The sequence below is a fragment of the Diadema antillarum genome, unplaced genomic scaffold (genome assembly GCF_040938485.1).
Source record: "Diadema antillarum isolate AM-2024a unplaced genomic scaffold, OU_Dant_1.0 seq00000798_RagTag, whole genome shotgun sequence".
NCBI classification, from domain to species: Eukaryota; Metazoa; Echinodermata; class Echinoidea; order Diadematoida; family Diadematidae; genus Diadema; species Diadema antillarum.
In genome coordinates, this window is record NW_027271682.1 from 2,960,066 (window position 1) to 2,986,205 (window position 26,140).

General features: G+C 39.1%; 1 protein-coding gene across 1 annotated transcript in view; it reads right to left on the reverse strand.

Annotated features, from left to right (window-relative positions):
• The window catches only part of LOC139739399 (uncharacterized), a 257,483-nt gene that overhangs the window by 45,199 nt on the left and 186,144 nt on the right, over positions 1–26,140 (reverse strand). Inside the window, exons 21-25 of the mRNA XM_071650020.1 lie at positions 23,878–24,058; positions 21,755–21,837; positions 4,722–4,776; positions 2,385–2,458; positions 1,257–1,321 (exon numbers count right to left, since the gene is read on the reverse strand). Coding sequence (XP_071506121.1) covers positions 1,257–1,321; positions 2,385–2,458; positions 4,722–4,776; positions 21,755–21,837; positions 23,878–24,058 — 458 coding nt within the window. The remainder of the gene's footprint in view (positions 1–1,256; positions 1,322–2,384; positions 2,459–4,721; positions 4,777–21,754; positions 21,838–23,877; positions 24,059–26,140) is intronic.

Genomic DNA, 26,140 nt, shown 5'->3' on the forward strand with positions numbered 1-26,140 from the left:
TGATCTTCGGACGAGAGTCAGTCAATGAGGAAATGACTATTAACTTGGAAATCACGAGGGGAAATTGTTGGCACATTTGAGACATATTCAGTAACTTAAAATGCAAGCCAAGCCTGTGGGAGTCAGATACACACTGTACGTGTACAATGTATGTCATACATTCAATCTAAAGATACAGCACATCTGATCTATGAATAAAAAAAGTGAATAGATTGATCATGGAGATAGGAAATCTTGCATTTCTTTTTTGCTACTTTTTTCTTTTTTTTTCTTATTTTTGTCTTTCTTGATGCTTACAATACAATATGACACGTGAACATTTTTAATCTATCTATCTTCCTACAGTCACTACTCTTCACTAGTCTACATCTTCTACAGTACGCGCAATAGAAAACGCCCGTATATCTCTGTCTATTCGTATCTATATATCTATCGATCTACAGGTATCTATGCTATGCTATCTATCTTTCTATCTATTTATCTATCTATCATCCTATCTATATTTTTTGCCCAGTTGAGTCTGTCAGCTGTCTATATGAATATATGATATATGTACAACTATGTCTGCATGCACATACATGTACATATTTACATGAAAATGTATGTACAGCATGTATGTATGTGCTCACAAGGAACATATTATGATTTAAAAGAAAGGTAATTACCAGTTAGCATTACCTAGTGTGTTAGCTGTTAGACAAAAAGTTCTATGTCTTTCAACTAAATATCAGTCACAAGAAATATTATAAACTGGAAGACGAAATTGGAGAAAAAAACACTATGACAGTAAAGAAAGTTAGAAGCCGACGCTTTATAAGTTACAGATTGGACGTGTATTAAGGAAAGTCAAAGATTTGAAAAATATTTCAATTCAACTGAATGAGGGCAGAATGGTTTGAGCAGAAGAGTAACACCCAATCAGACAGAAAGATGGACTGCAGTCAGTTATCAAAAAAAGATGGGAAAAGTCTTACAAATGCATATTATATATGTCTACATAGGAAAGAAGGAAGGAAAAAAAGGCCTGTGCCTTTCAAAGGGTAACTGTACCTCACTTCACAGCACCACTGTAATGGTCTACACTCAAGCGAGACTGGTGCATTACACTGCACTCGTTTCATTCACCTCAACACTGAAATCACCTCACATGTTCCTTTAACCTTTTCAGGGCCAAAGGCATGACTTGTGTCCTTCATTACAGTGATGTTATAAACTGTCAGTGGTGATTAAAGGGTTATCTACGGGTGATGTCGTACCTGGCAGTGGATATCAGAGGTGGCCTCACATCTGGAGTGCTGCCCTGCTGCTGACCATAGGACATCTGCAGCAACAACAACAAAAAATACACAACCAAACCAAAATAGATTTGAGAACAGCAAAAGGAGGCAACATACTGAGGTCAAGGGTGACATGAATATTCATCATCCCACTGCTCCGTTTTAATCACATGTACTATTGCAACTCTGACATTTCCAGTTTCATTAATGTACAGGCTGATAAAAATTTGGACTGTCACTGTTCATTTGGAGAGTATGATGAGATATCTATCTGCTTCTATCGCTGAAGATGTTTGCAGACAAACCAAACACAGGCGGATAAAAACAAATACACTTCCAGCGCTGTAGTACGGGAAACAATATCTGCCTCAAGTCCTGGCTAAGTCTATAGATGCTGCAAAATTCTCTCATACATTATCAGAAAACCAGGGTTTGGATCATTACAGTTTCTGGTGTATGAATTGCACACTTTTATTGACGGGGAGGCAGGGGATGTAGATTAAGATTCCCAAAGATAGTTTAAATCAAAACCACAGTTTAGATTTAATCCATGGTCTCAAACAAGCGCAAAATATGTGTAGGCCCTACATGTACCTCATCCATACGTGTGTCAGCGAGTGTTCACTGTCAGATTACCGTTGGCGTATGCAATGTATCACACACATGTACATGTATAGACATACATTTGCATTTGCAAAGTCCACGAACTAGATTTAAACCACCGCCATGAATTCTGGCCGAAGTGTCTGGGAGAGTGCGTATGTGTAAAATACACAAGAAGAAGACATCATATTTGTAAGGTACTGCATACTTGTGTGCGTGAATTTGGAGAGGGACAGTTAACTCATCAGTCAACACCAAGCTCTCCATTTCTACAGCATCCAAATTGATGACCTCTTTTGTTGTTGTTGTTGTTGTTCTTCTTCTTCTTTATGCATTTTAAAACAAATTTGTTCCCCCATAGCATCCCTGAAGCTACTACTCCGTATGAGAATGATACCAAAGGGTTCCGAGCACAGCAAACATCCCGTCAGTGTGCACAGTGAACAACTGGGGAGGTGGAGGTTGTATGTAATGGGTGGGGCAGATCAAGGGGACTTGTCTCACCTGCTGGAATGGCCTGGAAGTAGCAACGATGGTGTTGGGTCTTGTCTTCTCTCGCAGTGACTGGGAGTGCCCCACTACGAAGAAAGGGGGAAAAATTCACAACAAGAGGGAGGGAGATCGATTAATTTACATATACCATTAAGTTAATAACCACTCATACATTGAACATATGAATGCATAAACTGTACCAGGGACATTCAAAATGCTATGCACTCTTTAATAATTAAACAACGTCAGACTCAACGTCAGACAACATCAGAAGTAAACATTAAAAGTAAAACAAATCAAAGCAAAACAAACCAAACCATTACAATCGGGTACAGGGTTGCACACTTCATTGATGTATGCAAACATTTCAAAGAGAATAGGAGACTACACAGATTTGATTAAGTGGGCAGGATGTATAATGTACTAAAGGAGAAGGCTACAGTGATTTACATGAGCAGTGTGATGTATATCAGTTGTTCTTGAGCGCTCAATTATTCACGTCACTGCAATCTGCTTATTTTGCATCAACTGGGAGTTTACATCTGTTTGTCTGACAGATCGAAAGCCACCACACTATGCTGTTTTCATTTTGACTCCACATTACTATCAATTGCTCCTTTTGATGGGAACACCGACTATTCCTTCATGCATTCAGGAAAATGTGCACAGAGGACAAGTGTTGTATACATAAAAGTGCACTGTGCCAAGTGATGTCACATTCATGTTGGTGAAAACTGCTGCACTGGTCATATCCCTGGGATGAAGATTTGAGGTTATAAGGAGTCACAGCATTTGCTATGGGTTTGGGTGGAGCTTCGGCTGGGTGTGAGGCCTAACGTTAGGGATCGCCTCTGATACGACTCCTGCAGTAAAGCATGCTGTAAAACACCTTTGGGGTAGTTTGTCTCATGAATGCAGTTCCTCACAGGAATAGACTAAAAATCTGTCTGTACCATGTGACCATGATGAGATCACTCTGGACACATTCTGCATTTGCATTGAAAATAAAAGTTTGTCAAACATTTTTACATATAAGCATGGATATTGTATCAAACATAATTATTCTCTATTACAGATATTTACTCACCAATAAAAAAATGCAGAATTAGACTTTCGGTTAATTTAAATACAGAAACAAATGAAGAGTACCGATTTTGATACAATATGACAAAAACACTACACAAGATTAGGCTCACACTGTATAAGTCTCTTTGTTTTCTGACAGATAAATATATTGATGCAACTGATTCCTATCAGAAACCACAGACTGCATTGGGGGCGCCATTCTACTTGTACTACAAGGTCTTGTATAAATATCGTATTTTGCAATACCAGACTATGAAAACAATGTTTGCTGTCTTTAATGTGGTAGTCATGGTAATGGGTTTCACAATGCACGTGTTTTCTTTACAGATGATGTATAAAACGCATTCAACACAGTGTAAATGGCTATTAGGAGTAATGACAAAATACAAATAGTTTTCATAACAGCTTCATCCAAGAAATGTCATCACCAATTGAAATGAAAAAGGGAAATCAAGGTCTGTTTCTATGGGATCCGATAGACACCTACATGTAGTAAGGAACTTCCATAAACAAACCACAATAAAAAGATATCAAGAATATTTCACTTAGGGTTGGTGGCTCTAATGATATGCCTGAAAATTAGAAATACGTATGTCGTATTTTGTGCTATTTCTGCATAAACTTTAGTTGAATAAGGTCAAGTATGCTAAAGACAGGGATGACTGGAAGATACAATAAGAAATGAAGAAATGAGCTCCTGCCTTCTTGGCAATGCCCACAAGGTCTAAACATCCGTAAAGAATCACATTCTGAGTGAAAGTGGTCCACGAGCAGCGAGTGTTCTCCATTCACGGGATGCTCCATACTGGAGATGGAATCCATTATATGCACAAATGAAATTTTAAAGTAATCCACTTTGCGCCATCAGTTTGTGCATGAGCAGTTCGTCAGAGGTCAGCTTCACCCAAAAGTGTAGTGTTGTTAATTCCAGAATAGAAATCCAACATGGTGTATATGTACGCTGCGCTCGTCGCCTGCATACAGAGCAATGAAACTTCTCTCGAGCACGTTCCGATGACTTGGATGTGTCCTCGTGTGAGAAGTTGGCGGTCACTACAGTATTCTAAAATGGGTCATCACTGTTCTACATACCTTGTTCTTGTACTTGTACTTGAAAGCCAAGTTTCATATCTCTAATCTCACTTCCATCAATACATGCTTTTAATACTCTCAGTACTGTATGTCTGTGTGTGTGTATGTAGGGGTGTGTCCGTGTCAAATGACAATGTCAACATAATAACCAAGAAGTGAAGATAGACTTACATCCGCTATTTGCTTTAACCTTCTCTCGCATGCCAGCCCCGCTTGTCCTCGACAACTAGAATGGGATGAGAGAGAAAGAGAGGAAAATAAAATCATCAATATGATTTTGACATACACAAATAACATTATCAAATTGAGACTTCATAAGATTCATCACCTGCCAACAATGACAAAGACTCTTTGTCATGGGAACTGTGTGAGTATATATCTCACACTATCTGCAATCTGCATAGCTCTTAAAGAAAATTATCCCAAATGCTACAATAAGAGCCCAACAGGTAAAGACACAATATGATAAAAGTTGACACATTATTCAAAGGGATTCCTCTTTTTTTTTTTGCCTACTTGAATCTTGGTAGAATACATAGTAAATACCTATGTATGTAGTTTAACTTGGGATGAAAAGACAATTCATTGCAAAAATACATTGATAACAGAGAGAATGTGTTAAAATGAATGGAAAACAATAACAGCAACTTCAGCCTACAGGCATAGGGTTCTTCCACACATGCAAAGACTGAAAACACACAACGATCAAGAGATACTATACAATGTCATAATCTAGTCTTGTGACCCAATGACAACTATCACTTCTGTTTCATAATCATGAGACCAGATACATACGGACAGTCTTAAATGGTGATATGTCACAATCAGGCTTATCAGCAGTCAACAGGGTACTTGTAACAATCACTGCTAATCACAATAAAGAACTAGTCACCACCACCTCTGCAAGCCTCTTCAAGCAGGAGGTACAGAGCATCCTGCATCATTTAAAATAGAGCTTTGTTTTTAGCTACACATAGTATAATGTAGAAATGTTTTTAAAAGTCAGTGTACATACACCACACCAGACCTGCCAAAAAGATTGATGGTCGACTGTATTTCCAAGAAGAAGAAGGAGGAGGAGGAGGAGGAGGAGGAGAAGGAGGAGGAGGAGGGGGAGGAGGAGGGGGAGGAGGAAGAGGAGGAGGAGGAGGAAGAGGAGGAGGGGGAGGAGGAGGAGGAGGAGGAGGAGGAGGAGGAGGAGGAGGAGGAGGAGGAGGAGGAGGAGGAGGGGGGAGGAGGAGGGGAGGAGGAGGGGAAGGAGGAGGAGGAGGAGGAGGAGGAGGAGGAGGAGGAGGAGGAGGAGAATGAAACAAACAGACAATTTTAAATTAACTTTTGTTTCCAAGTTTAAATCCATCAACTTCTGTCACTTTTACCTCTGGTATCATCTGCTTGATGTGACACTGGAAGACGCAATGTTAAAGGGATGGTATAGTTTTGGTTGAGATGGCGATTCGGGTTTTAACTTTCTGTGAGATAATCATTAGAAACCACCTATATGAAATATCAAAGAGCATACACTTTTGAGAGGAATTCAAAGTTTATTTGATTAAAATCATTTTTGGAATGGGTGAGAATACCAAAAACAAAATGGTCCTTATAAAAGGTGGATCCCACCTTTTATTACAACTACTTTGTTTTACTTTGTTTTGTGACGTCTCAGTCATTCCAAAACCAATTTTCAGCCAGTAAACTTTCCATTCCATTTAGAATTGATGCTCTTTAATACTTCATATAAGTGGTTTCTAATTATCTCACAAAAAATTAAAATCTGAATCCCCATCTCAACGAAAACTATACCATCTCTTTATTTAAGCTCTGATAGGAGCACAGCCCTCCATCATCCAATCACTCATCAGTGCCTCATCCACGAATAGATGGGACATTTTCCATTTCTGGCAAATCATAAATGGTCCGCAAATCAGAAAACAAAACTAAACACAGCCACACACTGGATCCTCTCATCAACGAAGCTTCTTTGCCTCATCAAAATATAGGACCTTTCATCATTTCCAGGTGACTGGTCAAAAGATGACATAATTCAGCACAGCAGTTCATTCACATGATGAGAAGTTTTCCTAAGTATCATGAAGCATACAACTGAATGTCACATGGAGATTTCACAAAGACAAAAGACCAAGCCTGAGAGTAGGTGTACAAACATTATCCTGAATGATTCCTTGTGAATAAAATACACAAGTCCCCTATTGTTGTGGTTTTAATTTTCAAAAAAAAAAAGCAAGGGAACAAGGTATATGAAAAACTAGAAATGTCGCTTTGGCGACTGGTATGCCTCCGCCATAATGCATGATTTTCCCAATAGGTCTAGATAGTACATGTGGACAATGTGTGATTACATTTTCACAAATTGGCAAAATATTGAAATGACAAGTTTGTCACAAATGTGTTGAATGTTCATCTTCCTTGACCTAGGTTTAATTGGATGAATAGGAGAGCATGTATCTAGGGATTTAAGGACTTTAACTCGACTTTGACCCATTCATACATTTAGGCATTGAGTAATTTTCAAGGTACAGGTGTGGAGAAAAAGTGCAATTTCTGAATTGAATAGTAAATTGTTACCATTTTCATCTGTTCCTTGACCCTAAAATTCATAAGATAATCACTTTCAGGTAGAACATGCATAATATGTACTATGTTTCAAGATAACTTGAGCCACTTCCGAGATATGGAGGAAAAAGTAAGTTCAGCACTTTCACTTGATCTTTGACCTTTTGACCTTTGAGGCAAAAAAAAAAGAAAAAAAAAACTTTCCAGAAAATTTCTATGAGGTTACACATGTATGCATACACCAAGTGTAAAAAAAAAAATAACCCTGCTGGCATTGCATGATAGGAGGGAAATAGTAAAATTTTGAAGTGTTGCACTTGACCTTTGACCCCTGACCTTTGACCCCATGAACCCTACATTCTCTAGATAATCACTTCCAGTCAGTATATGTATATACTATGTTCCATGAAGATACCTTGAACAATTTTCCAAGGTATAGAGAAAAAAAAAGAAGTTTTAATATTTTTACTTGACCTTTTCACCTTTGACCTTTGACCTCATGACCCAAACTTTCACCAGAGAATCTTAATTGGGTAATACATGTATACACTAAGTTTCAAGAAAATATCTTCAGGCATTCAATAGATATGGTGGAAATAGTGAAATTTTATGTATTTGACCCTGACCTTTTGACCTTTGACCTTTGACCTTTGACCTCATGACCCAAACTTTCACCAGAGAATCTTAATTGGGTAATACATGTATACACTAAGTTTCAAGAAAATATCTTCAGGCATTCAATAGATATGGTGGAAATAGTGAAATTTTATGTATTTGACCTTGACCTTTTGACCTTTGACCTTGAGCATGTGCACCCAAAAGTTGATAGGCACAACTTCACCCCCTAATACACATACATGCCAAGTTTCATTAGGATACCTCAACAGGTTTTGATAGTTACCTTGTCCACAAAATTCATTACGGACGGACGGAAGGACGGACGGAAGGACGGACGGAAGGACGGACGGACGGACGGACAACCCGAAAACATAATGCCTCCGGCACCACTTCGTGGCGGAGGCATAAAAAACTGAAATTCTAATACTGCTCAAATCCTGACATGTCAATTGATATTAATTTTTCTTTATTCAATGGAAAATGCTTCATATCACTCGTTTCAAGCAGATTTGGTTCATCAGCAAATTTCAAATGTGTACAAGCCTTGGAATACTTCCATATAAATGTTGTATGATATCATTCTTGAGTTGTTGTTTCTCTATTAGCAAATGTGTAAAAAAAAAAATCCTTTAACATGGACATTGCATCCTGTCACTTTCCGTAGTCTGTTAATAATAATAAACTATTCAACTTCAGGCAGTTGGTTTTCCTTAAAGACCTAATAAAATGGTTTAGGCATTTTTTTCTCAATGATGTAATAATATTAAATGTTAAATTTTAAGTAATTCTATGGTTGTGTGGGGTTTTTTACTGTTCTGAATTTTGTTCTATATTTGTTAACATAATGGATGCAATTTCCTCTGTTTTGAAAAACTTTCTATACTTTCGCCGCATGCGGCGCACTATCACTTCTAAATTGTGATGACGTCTAAGAACGGAGTCGTTCACAACCAGCCTAGCCGCTGCCGTAGCCAGCGAGCTGGCAAGGCTATGCTAGCGAGCGCAGCGCAGCGACAGCCGGCGGCCGGCAGCCGGCTGCACTGGCTAGCGCTGGCGGGGGAGCGAGCTAGCGAGCGCATAGCAGGTGCTGCGCTGCACTATTGTCATTGGCTAAGCCTTTAGACAAAAGAATATTTAATGAACTGTATCGGATTTAATACTGCCAATAATAGAGATTACTGTGGTACGCTTGGATATCCATTATTTTCGGCAAACTCGTGAAATAGGCCCCACCACTGCGTGTCTGTACTAATAGTACAACATGTAGTAATACTACGGCGACTCGCCTGTTTCAGCCCCACCGTGTGGCGTTCATCTCGGTAAGTAAGCATGGCGGTGGGGCTGCCTTCCAGTCAATCAATGCTCGTGAATGCGGCGAAAATGACTTCATAATATGGCCCTCGACTAATTTAACGGCCAATTTAACCATAAATACAACCCTACCTAACTCTAAACCCTAGGAGGACCTACCCTTGCTTGCTATAAACGCACGGGTACGGTGCACGCGCACTGCGGTGGGGCCTATTTCACGATAGCCCCACCACCACTGCGTGTCTGTACTAATACTTAGTACTACGGCGACTCGCCTGCTTTATAGGCCTAGACCTACTCGTGAATCCAGCCCCACCGTGGCATTCATCGGTAGATAAGCACGGCGTTTGGGCTTCCTTCCACAGTATGATTTTTAGCATAACAAAAACTACTCGACCAAAATTGACGATCATTCTTGGTATCGTTTTTCTTAGAAAATGGCGCATCTAAATTACTGATAACAAATATTGCAGAAACTGACTATGGGAAACTGGTTAGGCCTTTTTTTTTTTGAGCCACGACCCACCCTGTAACAACATATCCCCCTATTAAACCGTTAGGCGTTAGAGTGTAGCCTCTGTACTACCGGTACTACCAAAGATTCTGCTATAAGTATTACTACTTACTAGTCTACTAGACCTAGGGTCGTAGTGGTAATAGTACTGCTACTAGTAGTAGTAGTACTAGTAGACTACTACTAGTAGTAGACTACTACTACTAGTAGACTGCTACTAGATCTACTACTAGACTAGTACTACTAGACTACTACTATAGTTTAACTTGTAAGCGCCGGCCGACAGGCCAGGCCACGACCGGGACGCTCCCGCTTGCTTGCTGCGGCCAGAGTAGCCGCTCACTTTGTGAGCGAGCTGGGCCTGTTCTTCTAATCTACTTACTAGACAAACAGTTACAACTTACAATGTCAATCATGTAGAATACATGCCAGACATACCACTCTGTATTTCCCAGGCGATCGTTTCCGTGAGGTCTATTCTCGGGCTTGGTGCCATGTTCATACGCTCTTGCACTGGCAGCGGGCGGGGGAGATGCAGCTGGTTCATATCGGTAAGGTGCAGCCCCACGATAACGTTCTATCGACTGCCTCTCCATCCCCATCTTCCCCTTCAAATTCATGTGCCTCCTCTTCTTCTCCGCTATCGTCTGAGCTGCAGTCTTCATCATCATCATCAATGTCGAAGTTTACCCATATAGGGGAAGACATTATGCTCGAGGTACCAGGTATCTGTGCAAGCTAACTTAGTGATAATGTACGTGGTAATGCGTATGTCGACAGTCAGTGGGTCGACCGGGAGCGCACATCCCGCGGGGCCCGGGCCTGGCCGGCTAGCTATCGTGTACGCACGTGTACCAAGCTAGTAATCAGAGTGCTTGTGCTGAGCGGCGTCTGCTAACTGAGCACAACTCCGTGCTTATACGTCATCAATCGGTTCAGGGGTGTTGGTCACGTGACTATCTTTTTCGCAAAAGCTGCAACGGGGTCCTCCAAAAATGTGATATTTGGGGGAGTTTCTAGAAGCGATAAAAACCGGAACGACACTGACAACATATTTACATTGATAATCATGACATATATTTTACATTTCTTTTGCATATTAAAACATTTTGCAAGCATTTTATTAGGTCTTTAAACTGTCATTACATTTGTAGGTTGTAATATCCACAAAACAAGTATTAGTGAAATGTTTTTTAGCACATGAAAAATAAACGCAAAGTGACATAAAGACAGCGCAAATCCCCTGAAGCTGCATAAGAAAGATTTGGACAATAATACAACCATTCAAAGGGTTGTTTCTTGCCCAGATTTCTCTTCTAAGAATGATCTGCAACTCAACAAAAGCTATAGCAGCCAAAATCTACAGAATGAATTATTTCCCAATAAACAAAGTACAGACACATAGGCAGGTATTTTTCATACTATTAGTGTACAAGTTTGTACTGTTCCTCCGCACTTGGAAAAGAAGAGACCATTTCATGCAACAACATATACCCAACTCCTGTACAATTGCATGATTACGATATACCACACAGTTTCTCAAGTCCCCCTGCGAAAAAAAACCAACAACTTAAAAATCTGATTACCATATAGAAATATTTCAATTTGTGTCCAATATCCTCTTCCTGCACAGACAGTGACAAAAACCCATTTGCAATTAAGGAAGAATTAGCACGTTCAGAATGGGCACTTGCAAAAAAATTCCACTGACATAGCATCCTTTTATGAGCTAAAATCCAGATTATACAGCGAGCGTGTTTTCATGCCTGACGTCTTTACGGTGAACTTCCTCTGCAGAGCCTGCGAAGAACTCGCGTTGCGCAAAAATTAGCTCCGAGTGTCGTTTACATTTCACTCGCCTCTCTGCTGGGAAACGAGGATGTTTCAAATAACCGAGCTGTCAGCTGCGATTTCACCGGCAGGGTCCTTGAAGTGCGAACTGAATGATTTCACGGAACAGTGCAATGCAACTGACTGAGCTTGCAGCGGGCTTAAAGTCGGTGTTCCTTTACATAAGGTTTTAAGGGAAAACTACTCTCCAGTTCAAGTTCACTTTAACCCATTGAGCATCGGACTGATTTTGCTACAACACGCATTTCCCATAGACACCTGCCAAGTATACTCGCGACTCATCCTCCACAGGTTTTAAACAGATTTAAGGGTTGAGTCACACAAACAGAACTGTTTAAAGTAGTTTTCAGTATATAGGGCAAAATCAAACGAATTGAACTGTGAAAGCTTCATTAAAATCACATCCAAATTTTTTAACTACTTGGTTTCATCTGATCTTGATAAAGTTCAGATATAAATTTTAAAGCTGTACTACATGTATGTATGTGTTATCTAAATTGATGAAGCTATAAGCAGTTATGAGCTGACTTTCTATGTAACTCTTCAGTTTGTCCCTCAAACTTTGCCAAGCCATACCTTCACAATATATGCAATACATATAATGTTTACTTATTCACATATATAATTTGTACATACAATATGTATGTAATATATACAATTCATGTCCAAGACTGCGCAAATATACATCAGAATGATCATAGCCAATTGGTAAATCTGCCTAGCTGATGTCTTTTAGGCTATATGAAATACTAGCTACACAGAGGTTCCAGGTTTAACTCATATTTGAGGCATAATGATAGACATATCACTGTACTACACACTATGCTACAACCCACATGTATATACAAGTGTACTGTAGTGTGGCTAATTTCTTTGCGAATCGGGACTTTCTGACAATTTTGCAAACTGTGGTCAAATTTGCAACCATGGAGTACTGACCCCACTCTATCATCATGCACCTTGTTCAAGTATACTGTGTATTGCGTACCAATTTATGTAATGGTGTGCATCCCATTCATGTTGGGATAAGAGTTAACATTTCCACATGTTCTTAAATTTATGAATAGCACCCCACTAGCGAAATTCACAAAAATAAAAACCCAGTGAAATATATGACGTAATGTACAACACCTGTATCTCCACCTTTGAATCTCATGCAGTGGATAGAAAAGTGTGTACTTGAAAAAAAAAAGAGAAGAAGAGTATGTTTCTTCAAATAAAACAAATAAAGTCTATATCTACTATAGCAGCCTTTTCAAAAACAATGTGACTGGTATTATGTGGTAATACTAAAGAGAACAAATACAACATTTCTGCAATGTATTATAATTTATGGATGTTTCTTTTCCTCCAGGCTAGTAATGAACCACTGTATTCACCTCTTCCCTCCCATTATTAAGTTCCTTGGGCAGGAATTCACTAAGTTGTTGCGACAAGTAGGTAGGGCAAGCCTCCGGCAAGCTCCTTACACAGAAATTCACTAAGTTGTTGCTACAAGTAGGTAGGGCAAGCCTCCGGCAAGCTCCTTACACAGGAATTCACTTAGTTGTTGCTAGGCGGGGCAAGCCTAGAGCAAACTTTGTGGTTGCTATTGGCAACTTTAGTGAACAAAGCATGCATAGTAACTGAACACATCACCATAATGCAGGGATGCCAGTTAGAATGAAATTGAGGGCCTGAAATACATCTACATGAAGCTCCTTTGTAAATGAACAAGCCTAAACTTTAAAACTGCCAGGGCCTGAATTCAGGCTTTTGCCTGAAAACTGGCATCCCTGATAATGGTTTGTTGTATACTTGCATTTCACTTCCATTATTCTTTCATGCATGATATGCATTGTACAATATATATAACACTTAGTCAGTAAGTCAGTACCCTGGCATGGTGGCAATGTACGTTCACACGCCAAATTTTCTGGAAAAATTTTTCCTTTCAGAAACTACGGTTGTTTAAAGCAGTATCTATAAATTCACTGAACAGGACAGCAGCAACAAATTATGGCTAGCCACTAATCATTGACGCCAATTATCTTGATATAAGAATTCCAAGCTTACAGTTTTCCGGCGCAAGAATTCCTGGTGCATTTCTGTAACTCGTGTCCTCCCCATCGGGTGACTGACATGGTGGACAAACTCCCAGAAGAGGTACGACAACGGCCGAGAGTGACGGGAGTGTGTGGCAGCACGAAAAAACGAACTTGAATGACCACATCAACCAGCGTCACATGGCTACGTGCCCCCGACCTTTTCTCTTAATCCCCGACAAACGCAAGCAATGAATGTGAGAAACCACAGGGTTTCTTCATTCGACACACACTGCCTCGTTGGTAAGCTGGTTATTTAGCATTCCATGCTACCCCTCAAAAGCTCCCTTAACCCCCCCCCCCCCCCCCCCACTTCTGAAGTTGTCCAGAAATGTATCTGGTAACAGGCACCATGGAGAGGTGTGACGTCAGGAATGCAACCTGGACTGCCAGCCAACGCACGCGAGCTTCTCCATTATGCATACATACTGTATATAGAACTTTCAACTTGCACATATATCTGTTGCTCTCTTCTCTCTCACTCTCTTCTTTTCTCTCTGGTTACATTATTCTAAAAACTACAAAAACCAGAAATTATTCTTATTTTCTTTTAAAACTTTATGAACACTATTTGCACTCTGCTAGGGTGAAGTTAAGAATCTGAACCCCCCCCCCCCCCCCACGAAAAAAAAAAAAAAATCCTAGTTACGGGCCTGTGTATGTTCATGTTATCAGGGGTTAAAGTGAAAAAAAAAAAATCAAATCAAAGCTCTTTCCCAAAAAAAAATTCATATGAGCACCTTCTCCACTGACGCACAGCTAGAAAGGCAAACTGCTTTTCAAATTCAAAAGCACATAACATACAGCTTTACACAATAAGGCCGTTTGTATGTGTGTGTGTGTTTGTTTTGCAGTGACATTAACAACTAATCTTGTGAACATTGATAAGAGCTACAATGTATGAGTAGGATTTCATTAACTCAATGCTATTGGAATAATCTAACTTATCAACACATGATTCTAATAGTTTGTTTAAAAACATTGTACTTCATAATCTGAAAGCTTGTAAAGACCTTGTTGATGATAGTGGTAACTCACACATGCAAACTGAATTTCCGGTATTTGAATGCATTGGGAAGGAACACATTACTCTCGAGAAATATGCATATCAATTTGAATACATGAATCTGGCCTATTGGTGGCAGTATGCTGAAATGAATAAATGAACAAGTAACATTTGGGTATTCATTGCAACATGTTAGCGCTCCTTTTCCCTATGTGCTCATGTCAGTTGTTACTACTAACAGATTGCGAAAAAAAAAATCAATATGTGGGCACTGCAAGCCCAAAAGAGATTATGTAAGATTACATAACATCAACATAGTATTTGCAAGCAGGCCCTCCCTCCCTCCCAGTAATGTAGCACATATATTTGTTGCGCATCAGGTAGCCATCTTTGAAGTTTATACATTAAAAGTTTTCTTTTGAATGACCCCCCCCCCTTGCACTCTACAGCATTGACTTCAAGTCATTATATGAAATCATGTAAATTTGCCATACCAGATTTGGAGTTCTCTAAGTCTACTCATCCCCCTCCCCAAATTGCACTCTATTGTATTTCCTCAACATTGTGCCTTTGGCCCATCATATTGATAGTTTTGTTTTCCTTTAAATCGCATTTTGCATCCTGCTTTAGAATGTCTGTCTCTCCATCAAACCACACCATCTCATACACCCCAGACATCATCATTATCAGATGAATGACATTCCAGAATTGCATTTCTCAAAATAAATCAACAATTCTTTTGGTCTGTTGCACAGAGATGTACGGTTTTGAAAAAATCAAACTTGCTGGAGGCATTGGGTCTCATGAACGTTGGGGTTCTTCTACAACAGTGTAAGTATCAGGTAAGGCAAGTCTAATTTCTGCCACCTGAAAACCATCACCTAAATCATACGAACGAACATTTGGACATTTGTCCTTTTTTCATTAAAATGTTGTATTTCTCCACATTGTACATAACTGGGCTTTTATGGTTGAAGTGAAGAGATAATGCACAGAAATAATGATGGAAATTCTCTTTTAATGGTCCACTCATGAACATTTCCAAAAAAATATAAAGCAAGAACGAATATATTGGGCAGTGCTGTCCCTTATTCATCTGTCAATTCTAAACATTTTTCAACTCCAATACATTGCAAATATATTTATTCTACTAAGCTCCATCTTTAGATGAAAAAGAAGAAGTCATTGTATCATTTCAACAAGAATACATTAGGTATCTGAACAGCATGTTCATGAAAAATAACATGTAGCTAAAATTTCTGTATGTTAGCAGTGAAAAATGCTTTGTACATAGAGAAAATAAAGAAAAATAATACTTTAGAGCTTTTTAATTTTGGGGGATATTTCTTAGTCATCTTCATGATAGTTCTTCGGGGGGGGGGGGGGGGGGGGCGGAAAACCCTTCTATCAAATTTCTTGACTTCCTGTTACATTCTGACTCGTAGAGAATGCAGCATGTTTTCCTTATGAGTCATCTATTGGAATAATTCAGCACCTTGATTTCTCTTAATAAAGCCCCTGGAAGATTACTAACAAATTTAGAGGGGCTTTCACCTTTGAGGCACATACAGTGTATGAGACATTTCGGGAAATTACTTTCCATGTAATGCCTTCTATTTAAGGCTTCCCTGAATAAAGATAAAGTTTCTCAAATTTCTACTTTACTGGGGAAGCATCATTAAATTTCTGAGTGACTGCTCAAGTATTCTCATATTCTATTTCATTTTCATTCCAATGACCTTTAAATAGTACTTCTCACGTGACAATACATAATTCAAATAACATAATGATTTTTTCCTTTAAAGGTTTAAAGTCATGTCAGCAACGGGTCACTTGTATGTCAGGCATATCTACGGAGACTCGACTGTATGTGATATCCTCATACTTGAGTTACTTGACTTGGCATACTTTGAATGAGCTTTACTCAAATGTAGGACACCTGATTGTTAACAGTTACACCCCTTTTAAATCAGCTAGTCCCCCCTCCTATATTCCATAATTCATAACAGCACGGTGCATTGGCTAACACATACTACCAAAACTTGACTAATCGGGAAAAATCGGGGGTCATAATTGACTAGCTTCCGCCCCTTAAATGACTTCCTAATCAATCAGGAAGCGTACTGATTTCTGCAACGTCATGAGCACCATACATAGCATGAACCTGAAATATGCTGATTTCTGGGTACTTTGTCTCGATTTGATCGCCTTCACTTTGGAAGTCTATCTGAGCAAATCGTCAAAAATATGAATCAGATCAATATCATGCATTCCCAATCATGTTGCATACATCACTGAAACACACTACGCAAGTGAAAAGAAAGTGCAAACTGTAGAACAAGCAAATATAAAAATTAATCTACTAATATTTGAATAAATGTGTTAACTACACTGTGACAGTCCTTGACTTGCTTAATAGGGGATGCAGTTTATAATCCCAATGATTTAGTCAGGACACCTCTAGAGATGTCCCAACATTACTCCACTGTTTACAAAGTACAGGAATTTAAATACCACACCGATCACTTTTCCTCAAATTTAGATAAAAGTGTATTCACTGATTTCAGGCATGCGCTGTGCTAACAGTGAATGGTCAATCCTTAACCCAATCAAAATCAATTCATTCAATGTTACAACATACAATATACATGCGCGACATTCCTTGGTATTATCACTTACAACTCATAGGATACACTTTGACTTGAACTAAGAGGCTGCCCAGTGGCCTAATACTGTAAAAAACAGCAAAAAACAACCAAACAAACACACAAACACACACCTTTTCAAATGACATTTGTTCAAACTAACAGACATTTACACTCTGTGTGGAGAAAATCATAAATATATACTCTGCTTATCATAGTATTAGTTTTGCCATTATTTCTTTGAATTATATGTTTACCTGTACCCAGTGTATCTTTCCTTTTCATTAAGGATAGAAATAATTACATTTCATGACAGGCTATGCTGTCTATCATGTAGCGTTTGGGTTTTTTTTTACTACTTCCTAAAGAAACAAAATATATATTCTAAACAAAAACAAATTTAAAAGAGATTCAAGAATTAAAAAGAAGTTGAATAAGGGCATGAATGTGCCCACGTCTTCTAGAGAAAAACTGTTTAACCACGCATATTCGAGCTGAAGTTGCTCCACTTACTGATTTGGAACCCATTCTGTAATTGTGATGCCTTTGGAAGCCATTGCTGGGCTTTCCTTCCATGGTTTGCCTATAGAGCCACAGCCGACTGGCTATCTACCCATCCATTGCAGAAAGTCGCTAATAGGCGCTGGCATCCAATCGTGGACCTACGGAGTGCCCACCGTACGAGGAGCGAGGAGGCCGCGGATGAGCACAAAAGATGGTCCAGTGAAGAGAATCAATGGTATCAATTTCATTCTTTCCTGATGGCGACTAGAATTCCATGGTATATCATGCATCCACAAAACTTTCAAGTCCTTCCTTTACGCACTTTCGATGTATCTGCATCATCACCCATGCCGCCAAATATAAAATCCATAGATATGATCCCCCTTGATGTACGTCTTGAATGTATCCATGAGGTCGCGTATCATGATCTTTAATAGAAAGGGGGCCATCGACCAATGCTCATGCTATGCTCCACTTGAAAACTTTTGTTGTCTCGATGCGAGTGCAAGTCTTTTCCCGTCTCACACATTCAAACAGAGTTGGCCAAAAGGTACGGGTTGAAAGGGAGAGACGTCCAGGCCTGGCTAGAAACATTGATTAGTAACTGCCACATCGCTCCTCTCGCTTGTAGTCCGTGTCATTCAATTGGGCCACCTTTTAATCTCTTCTATTGATCCCCTCTCCACCCTAATCCATTTCTTTTCACGCTGCCGTCATTGTGAAGGTAGGGACGCTGCGTCTTGAAAGCCAGTGTGTACACTCGGGAGTGAAAATATGTATGTGGGCAAGTGTGGGTGTGGGTTTGTGTGTGCGTTTGTGGGGGGGGGGTGTTGTTACTGTGGTGTGTGATCATTTGTTTGCACACAGCAGTTATGTTGTCAGACACATATAAAAAGAAAGAAAAAAAGAGGTACAACTGTAGGCTGATTGGTACTGCAAGTCTGATGGTGAATCTTAAAGTGCTGCCCACACAGGGCTTCCTATACTAGATCACTAAAGACATGGAATGCACACATTCCGGAACCCTCCGTTCCAAACGACTAAACAACCTACTGGTATTCGCTCCTGTTGACGCAAGGCAAATACTTGCTCATAAATTACCAAGACAATTATCTCATCTACTTGATTACATTCGGGCTTCTGTCCATTTCCAAGTGATATGAGCATCTCATCACAGCTACTGTAAAGGACATTGGATCTCCATGATGTCAAGGACTCTAGAATGTACACAACCACAAAGAATCTACTTACATTGTATGACTGTTACATCAAATGCAAGTGATACCCTTTACCTATGGCTGCTGCAGCACTCATCAATCTGAACATAAGCCACATACAGACCAAATGTCGGATAATTTGAAGGTCCATAGAGACGACTGTTCCTTTACAAGAAAATAAATTAACTCTGTCTCTTTTCCGGGAGGAGGAACACAAAAGAAGAGAACTGCTTGGCCCTGTGTTATCAAAATATAAAATCGATTTTAAATTTCCTTACCACAAAGGCTGCCACAGACTTACAGTTGAAATCAACTTTATAATCAATTTTAACTCTTCATAAAACAGGGCCCTGGTGCCACAATCATTCTCATCACTTTAATTCTATAAGATTCATTACTGTGACTGATCATGAGTATCACAAATGATACTAACTAAAACATCATCAACCCAGGATGACTAGAATTACCTCAAATCTTCCGCCAAAGATCATACTGAAATGTTAATGGCCTACTCATATTGTTATGGCAAAATCTGACATCTTTGTGCTATTAACAAAGGAATCAGGAAATTTGGCATGAAATGCATGCTCAAACATATCTTTAAATAAAAAATTCATCAATGCACGCTGCTATTTGATTTTCACTGACTGCGTAAAATTTCTCAATTTGATGTAATTTGTCATCTACACATTGAAGATCAAAAAAACACAAAACAACACTCTGAAAAGAGCAATAGAAAAGGACCAAAGTCAATCACAAATGGAATGCTAAAAATATTATCACTTCTAATTATTCAGAATAGCTGTATTCAATTAGCATGAGGCCATTTAGTAATTGAAATAGTAGATTGATACATAAACTGTTGAAGGTGTATAGTACATACAAAAATAAGAGATATCACAAAGTAAGAGTAATACATAGAAACAGACAGAGCAGTTAAAATTTTAGTAAAACTGGGTACACCATGGTAGATGAGCATGACAGCCTAAGTAAGAGTCTGCTAAATTTATCTTTTTGAATGAGTTTCTACTAATCTCACTGAATTGCTCTCACTTTGATACAAGAAAACAAAGCATTTTTCTCTCTCAAGACTGACTTCATCTTCATCCAATGCTACTGTAGTAGTCCTCTAACACTAAACTACATACAATTGTGTAATCAGTTTATGGTGCATGAGGACAGAGTTTAAATTTGTTTGATGGGTGTGACTGCACAGTTGTTATGAACAGTTACAGAAATAAAAGAAACTATCCATAACAGGTATGCAAATATAACTAACACACTGCATTGTTGCACATATAACATTAATGGGCCACACTGTTCATGTACATTGGCAGTATACAAACACTGTTAAACTGTTATCACAAATTTGAAAAGCAAATTGACAAACTGTAAACAGTGCTTTAAAAATTTGACTGCTGTTCCATATTATGAGAAGATAGTAGAAAAACCGCTAATACAGGATTCACAGACCTTCATTTTCATTTAATGTAATATCAAAGTGTAAAAACAATGTAAACAAAAACACACACACGGACACATGCTCACACATATACCTCTGTGTGATAAAGTTTCTGCACATGTTGGAACATACATACATCTGCAATGTAGCTGTCTTCCTGTCATTTTCAAATGCAGAGCCTCATATCAGTTACATAACCTTGTTAATTACAACTGGACAAAGAAACAATGGTTGTCACGTAAATGGGTGAGGTTGAAGTGACAGTGTACACATCTGGACCATCCTGTGAGAGACTGCCATTAATATCCGGTTCATGAGGCCAAGTTCCAACACAATGTATCAACGGTGTTTCGATATACTGCATTGAACATTTGAACACCTCTCAGCTAACAAATGGGAGCTTGTTCCATTAAACAGCGAGTGTATCATCTCAAAACCTTGGATGGAGAACTGTGTGCAAGCAGACTGTTGCATAAAAGTTACTATTGTGGTAACTTTGCCATCCAATGGTAAGTATCATGGCAACAATACTCAATAGCCAATCAAAATCAAGAATTCCATGGAAGTTACCATTGGATGGCAAAGTTACCATAATAGTAACTTTTATGCAATGGGCCCCAGGACAAATCTTGACACTGGGGAAGATCTCAACATTGAGACAAATCTTAACACTGGGACAGATCTTAACACTATTAGAAAGATCTCTACTCTGGGACAATCTCAACACTGGGAAATATCTCAACACTGTAAAGGATCTCAACACTGGGAAGGATCTCAACTCTGGGACAATCTCAACACTGGAAAAAATTTCAACACTGGGACAAATCTTTACACTAGGAAAGGAAAGATCTCAACACTGGGACAAATCTTTACAACGGGAAAATCCCAACACTGGGACGGATCTTAACACTGGGACAGATCTTTACACTGGGAAAGATCTCAACACTGGGAAGAATCCCAACACTGGGACAGATCTTAACAATGGGCAAGATCTCAACACTGGAAAAGATCTTGCCATTGGGAAAAATTTGAACATTGGCAGAGATACCCTCTGTTCGAAAAATAGAGCTATGACCACAGTCCCTGTGGTAATCACAGGACAGCTCATATCAAAGTTCTCCAGCTTGGAAGCAGCAGTAAAGATGTTCAATCAGAATACGTCCACACAGGTACAATGTATATGGCCAACTGTCTTCGTGATACAAATTTGAAAGACAGAATCAAATTGGATAAAATTCTTCCAATATCTCTATGAAGTGAAAATCTATTTGCCTCCAATATTCACAGATATAACTGACCTTTCTCTTCAGGAAGAAAATAAACACACACACACACACACACACACACACACACACACACAAAGAACTAATCAACAATCAACGACAATGGAAATAAAATCAAAGATGGCTAAAAGGACTCACCGACTTTGGGTGCTTGGTAAGCTTTGTACATGATGGGAGGTTGTCCTTGCATGAACTGTTGTTGTGGACACTGGCTTGACATACTGTGTAAAGATTGGCAAATAAAGATGACGTCATTGATTGTATGAATAATTTTTTTTTTTTAAGGGGAAATCCAGTCCAAATATTAGTAAATCTGATAAGAATAAAATAATACAAGTTCAACAGCAAAATTTTGATCAAAATCGGGTGAAAAATAAGGAAGTTATGACATTTTGAGGTTTCGCTCATTTTTCAAGAAACAGTTCTCGAACGGTCAATATGAATATTCAAATGGCAAAGTGGGCATGCCATACTCTCACAACTTGCCATATAGTTTGTAGATACAATTTTGACATTTCCAGTTTTTCATCCAAACGCAATTGTGCTCGAGGCTCAAATCCTGGTATATCAAACTGATCACTATTCAAAAGTTATTCAACCAGGAATAACATCATGTTTCAGACTTTAATGACAGAAACATTGAATTTTTTCCCATATTTTTCGTACAGGATCACTGGAAAATTGTGAGGTTATGACATGGTTAGCTCATCCATTTGCATATTCATATCAATGTACAAGAACTGTTATGCAGAAATTAGCAAAACTTCAAAATGTCTAACTTCCTTATTTTTCATCACATTTCAGTCAAATTTTTACCACTGAACTCGTAAGATTTTACTCTTTTTAATCAGACTAACTTATATTTGGACTGCATATCCCTTTTAATCTCTTTCTTTGCATCTTTCCATGTTACCATGTTCCATATTACCATGTCCTACTGCAGGTGTACCTAAGGAGGAGAAAGCTACAACTTGATCATATCCTTGATAAATTCATGATGCTCTCGTGAACTCAAAGAGCAAGCTCAGGCAACTATCAACAAAACTTTAAATGGAGTACAAACAGAATAGTAATTATATTGAACAAAATGAAAAACGTTCTTCAATATCAAGTTTCATCTGGTTTTACCTAGCAGTGATATTGGTCTCTGCTTGATAGGCAACTTTGCTGACATAACAGCATCAATTCACAACTCTCCCATTGGTTTGTGCAAATACAAGTAAATACTACAAAGTCATATCTTTTATCTATAATCTGGCCAACTACTGCAATCCCTTCTCCCTAAAAGGTTTTTCAGGTAACAATTCTCTTTTCTTTCTTTTTTTTACTACAACCGTTTGCACATGGCCAACAGAAAAAAATGGATGTATGTAAGTGGGAGACTAGTGTTGCCATGGCACCATCCCCTCCTCTAATTTGCATGTGGATGGTACTGATATCACTACTTTGAGAAAAAACATGCAAAACCCTCTCTTTTTGTGTCTGTGTGTGTGATTAGGTCAAATTTCAATACAATTCTGTATAATGTAATTTTGTATTTACATCTGATTTTATACCAAATTACCACATGTATCACACTTCTCATATTACTCCATGGTATTCCACGTTAGCTTAAGGTGGGAAGCTGTACTTCTGAGGCTCATGGAGTGACAAATCAGCTGTCACAGAATGGCTGCATTGCTCATGGAAACTCGTCTTACCTACGACATCACGTCTTTTGACTCAAACCAACAAGTCTCGAACTTCTCAGGTGTTGTCCTGGCAAAGACTGACGTATACTGGGATTTAATTACACATCTTTTCAAGGAAGCTGGGATGCTACCTGTTGTTTTTTTTTCCTAGCACTGTATATTTCCTTCATATTTCTCATTTCTTAGCAGAGAACTGTTTAACAAAGCCACTGCAGCCACTAAGAAGCAGGAGAAAAAAAAAACATTTTGCGTCTTAACAACTGTGCAGAAGTACAGTAAGGTTTCTGAGATTCTTCACTCCCACTGATGAAGGGTAATGACAAAAGGGGCATTTCATGAAGTGTTTTGTCAGAATTTCTCTGAAAAACACTGTTATATATAGAAAGCTGCTGAAATACTTGCATCTGATTGGCTGAGAGCAAATTTGTCCGAAATATTTGTCAGGCAAAACACTTCTTGAAATGCCCCCAGACCTCCTACAAACAAACATATGAGATCGATACTTTCTATTTCGGTAAAAGCTTCTAGCTTTGTTTTGTTAAAAAGTTCCACCCTGCTTAATTAACTCACTCTGACATTGCAGTGCTGCCTTATTCTGCAGGGACTTCTCACAGTAGTTGCACTTGGTGGAATTTGAGAATGATGAGTTGACAAACTGGTGCGGTCTGTAGAGTTCCTTCACCCTTTCCTTCTCCTTCTCTTTCTCCTTCTTCTCTTCCTTCTCCTTCTCCCTATCCTTCTCTTTTTCTCTCTGCAAAGGGAATCAAAGAAAGACGAGGAGAGATTTATGGATGTTCCATTTGATATCAACCAAATTCATGTTCAAGTTAAGGCAATATATATGGTTATCACCAGAAGCCTCCCCCCCCCCCCCCCCCCACACACACATACATGTATATAGAGTACAAAATCAAGTGACCCCCCCAAAAAAAAAAAAAAAAAATAATAATAAAAAGAAAATAAATAAAAATAAATAAATAAATAATAAAATAAAAAAATAAAATAAATTAAAAAATAAACAAATAAATAAATAAATGGGAATCCACATTCGGCAAAAAGTCAATATCAGACAACCACCGAAACAAATACATGACTATACATCATATGCAGATAGGAAAAACCTAGGAAGTAAAGTGGTCCTACTGAACTCTGGAAAACATGTTGAAGGGCAGTGGCATGCTTATTGTGATTTCATATTGCTGATGTCTTTTACAGACCATTCCTTTGAGGAGTGACTTTCATCCAGAAGCAACTGCTGGATTCAGAACATGGTCTATGTCACATTTTGGGTCTTTATCACTTGCAATTCTTTTTTTGCTGATTGACACATATGCTGGAGTGCTTTCACTGCCTAGTACTGGCGCAGATGTCTGGATACTAATTGCCAATGAATAGAGATTACCTAATCCCCCTAATCCCTATTATGTTACCATGGCCTTCCTGTCAACTGAGGCACATTGGTGAGTCTGAGTGGGCTTGCTAATCTATAACTACATGAAGTTTGGACGGATTGACTGAATACTGATGAAAAAAGCATCACAAGTAATAGGTAACAAGTCTAAGCACATACAGGGTTAAGTTCAACCAGAAAGAAAGGGAAGATTCACTTTTCACTAAACTTAATCAACTGAATATGATACTGTGTGCGTATGGGGGGGGGGGCTGACTCATTCATTTGAAGTGTTTTCTGGTTGTACGAATTAACAAAGAATCCTCCTGTCACACGTATCTGACATCTTGAAAGTCATCAAACTTTGTGACATTGATTGACAAAGCTGTCACGGTCAGTGACGAAGAGTCCAAGACTGTCAGAGTCCCCCTACTGTACCCCTTCCTCTCTATCTACCACCTGCTGCTCTCAAATGAGGGGGGGGGGGGGGAGGGGGGCAGCCTTCATGCTGCACACTACGAAGGGTGTGTCTAGGTTGGCAGCGCCACACAATGCTACCATAGAAGTGGCTCAGGTATGGCAAGATTTTATCTTGTAGCTCCACAAATTTGATGGTAGGACTGCCAGCTGTTTTTGTCAATATCTTCTCATAAGTTCCCATAGCCCCTCTCGCTGGGGCCAAATTAATATCCACTCATCGTTCGCAAGGAGGATGAGTCAGCGTCTCTTTGAAACAATGAGTGCGGCTTCTCCGGGCTCCTCCCTACTCTCTTCTGACTGGATCAACCAATGCGACTAGGGGTAGATCTGAGCACGTACCCTGGTAGCTTACGCCAACAGGCAGCCTAAGTCACCCTTAACAGCTGATTGCAGCTATGAGGTTGGGGATTGGAGCTTGCGCAGGTATACACACTCGTTGTACCCCAACAGTGACAACTCATGTGGTCACATAATTCTTACATTGAACTCTGGTAATGAAGTGACATATGTAACAGCCATGCAATACATTACGCTATTCATCTTCAAGATGACTGAAAGGCTCACTACAGGTGACCAGCAGGTGTCTTACGGCAATGTTTGCTTTTCTGACTGCTGAATAGGGTGCAGTCCTTCCCATACTTCACATAAACTAGGGTTACACTTTCACATCCCATTGTTCAAACAAGGCTATGAACCAGGAAAAGCTTGCTTCAAGGGCAAGCACTCATTCAAGCTAAAACATAGTTCTCCAAAGGGCTCAAAATTCATCTTCCACTGTTTGGAATTTGCTCGCAATACGTCGCAAGGGTCTACCAAGAAAATTACTTACAAGTAGCTGATGTGATCTGTCAAGATAATGGCGAGTTTTGGAGGATTTAGAGATCAAAAGTGTAGAATAATTTTGATTGTATGCATAAAACTTTATTCCAGAAGAGCGCATTCAGCATTGTGGATAAGTACACA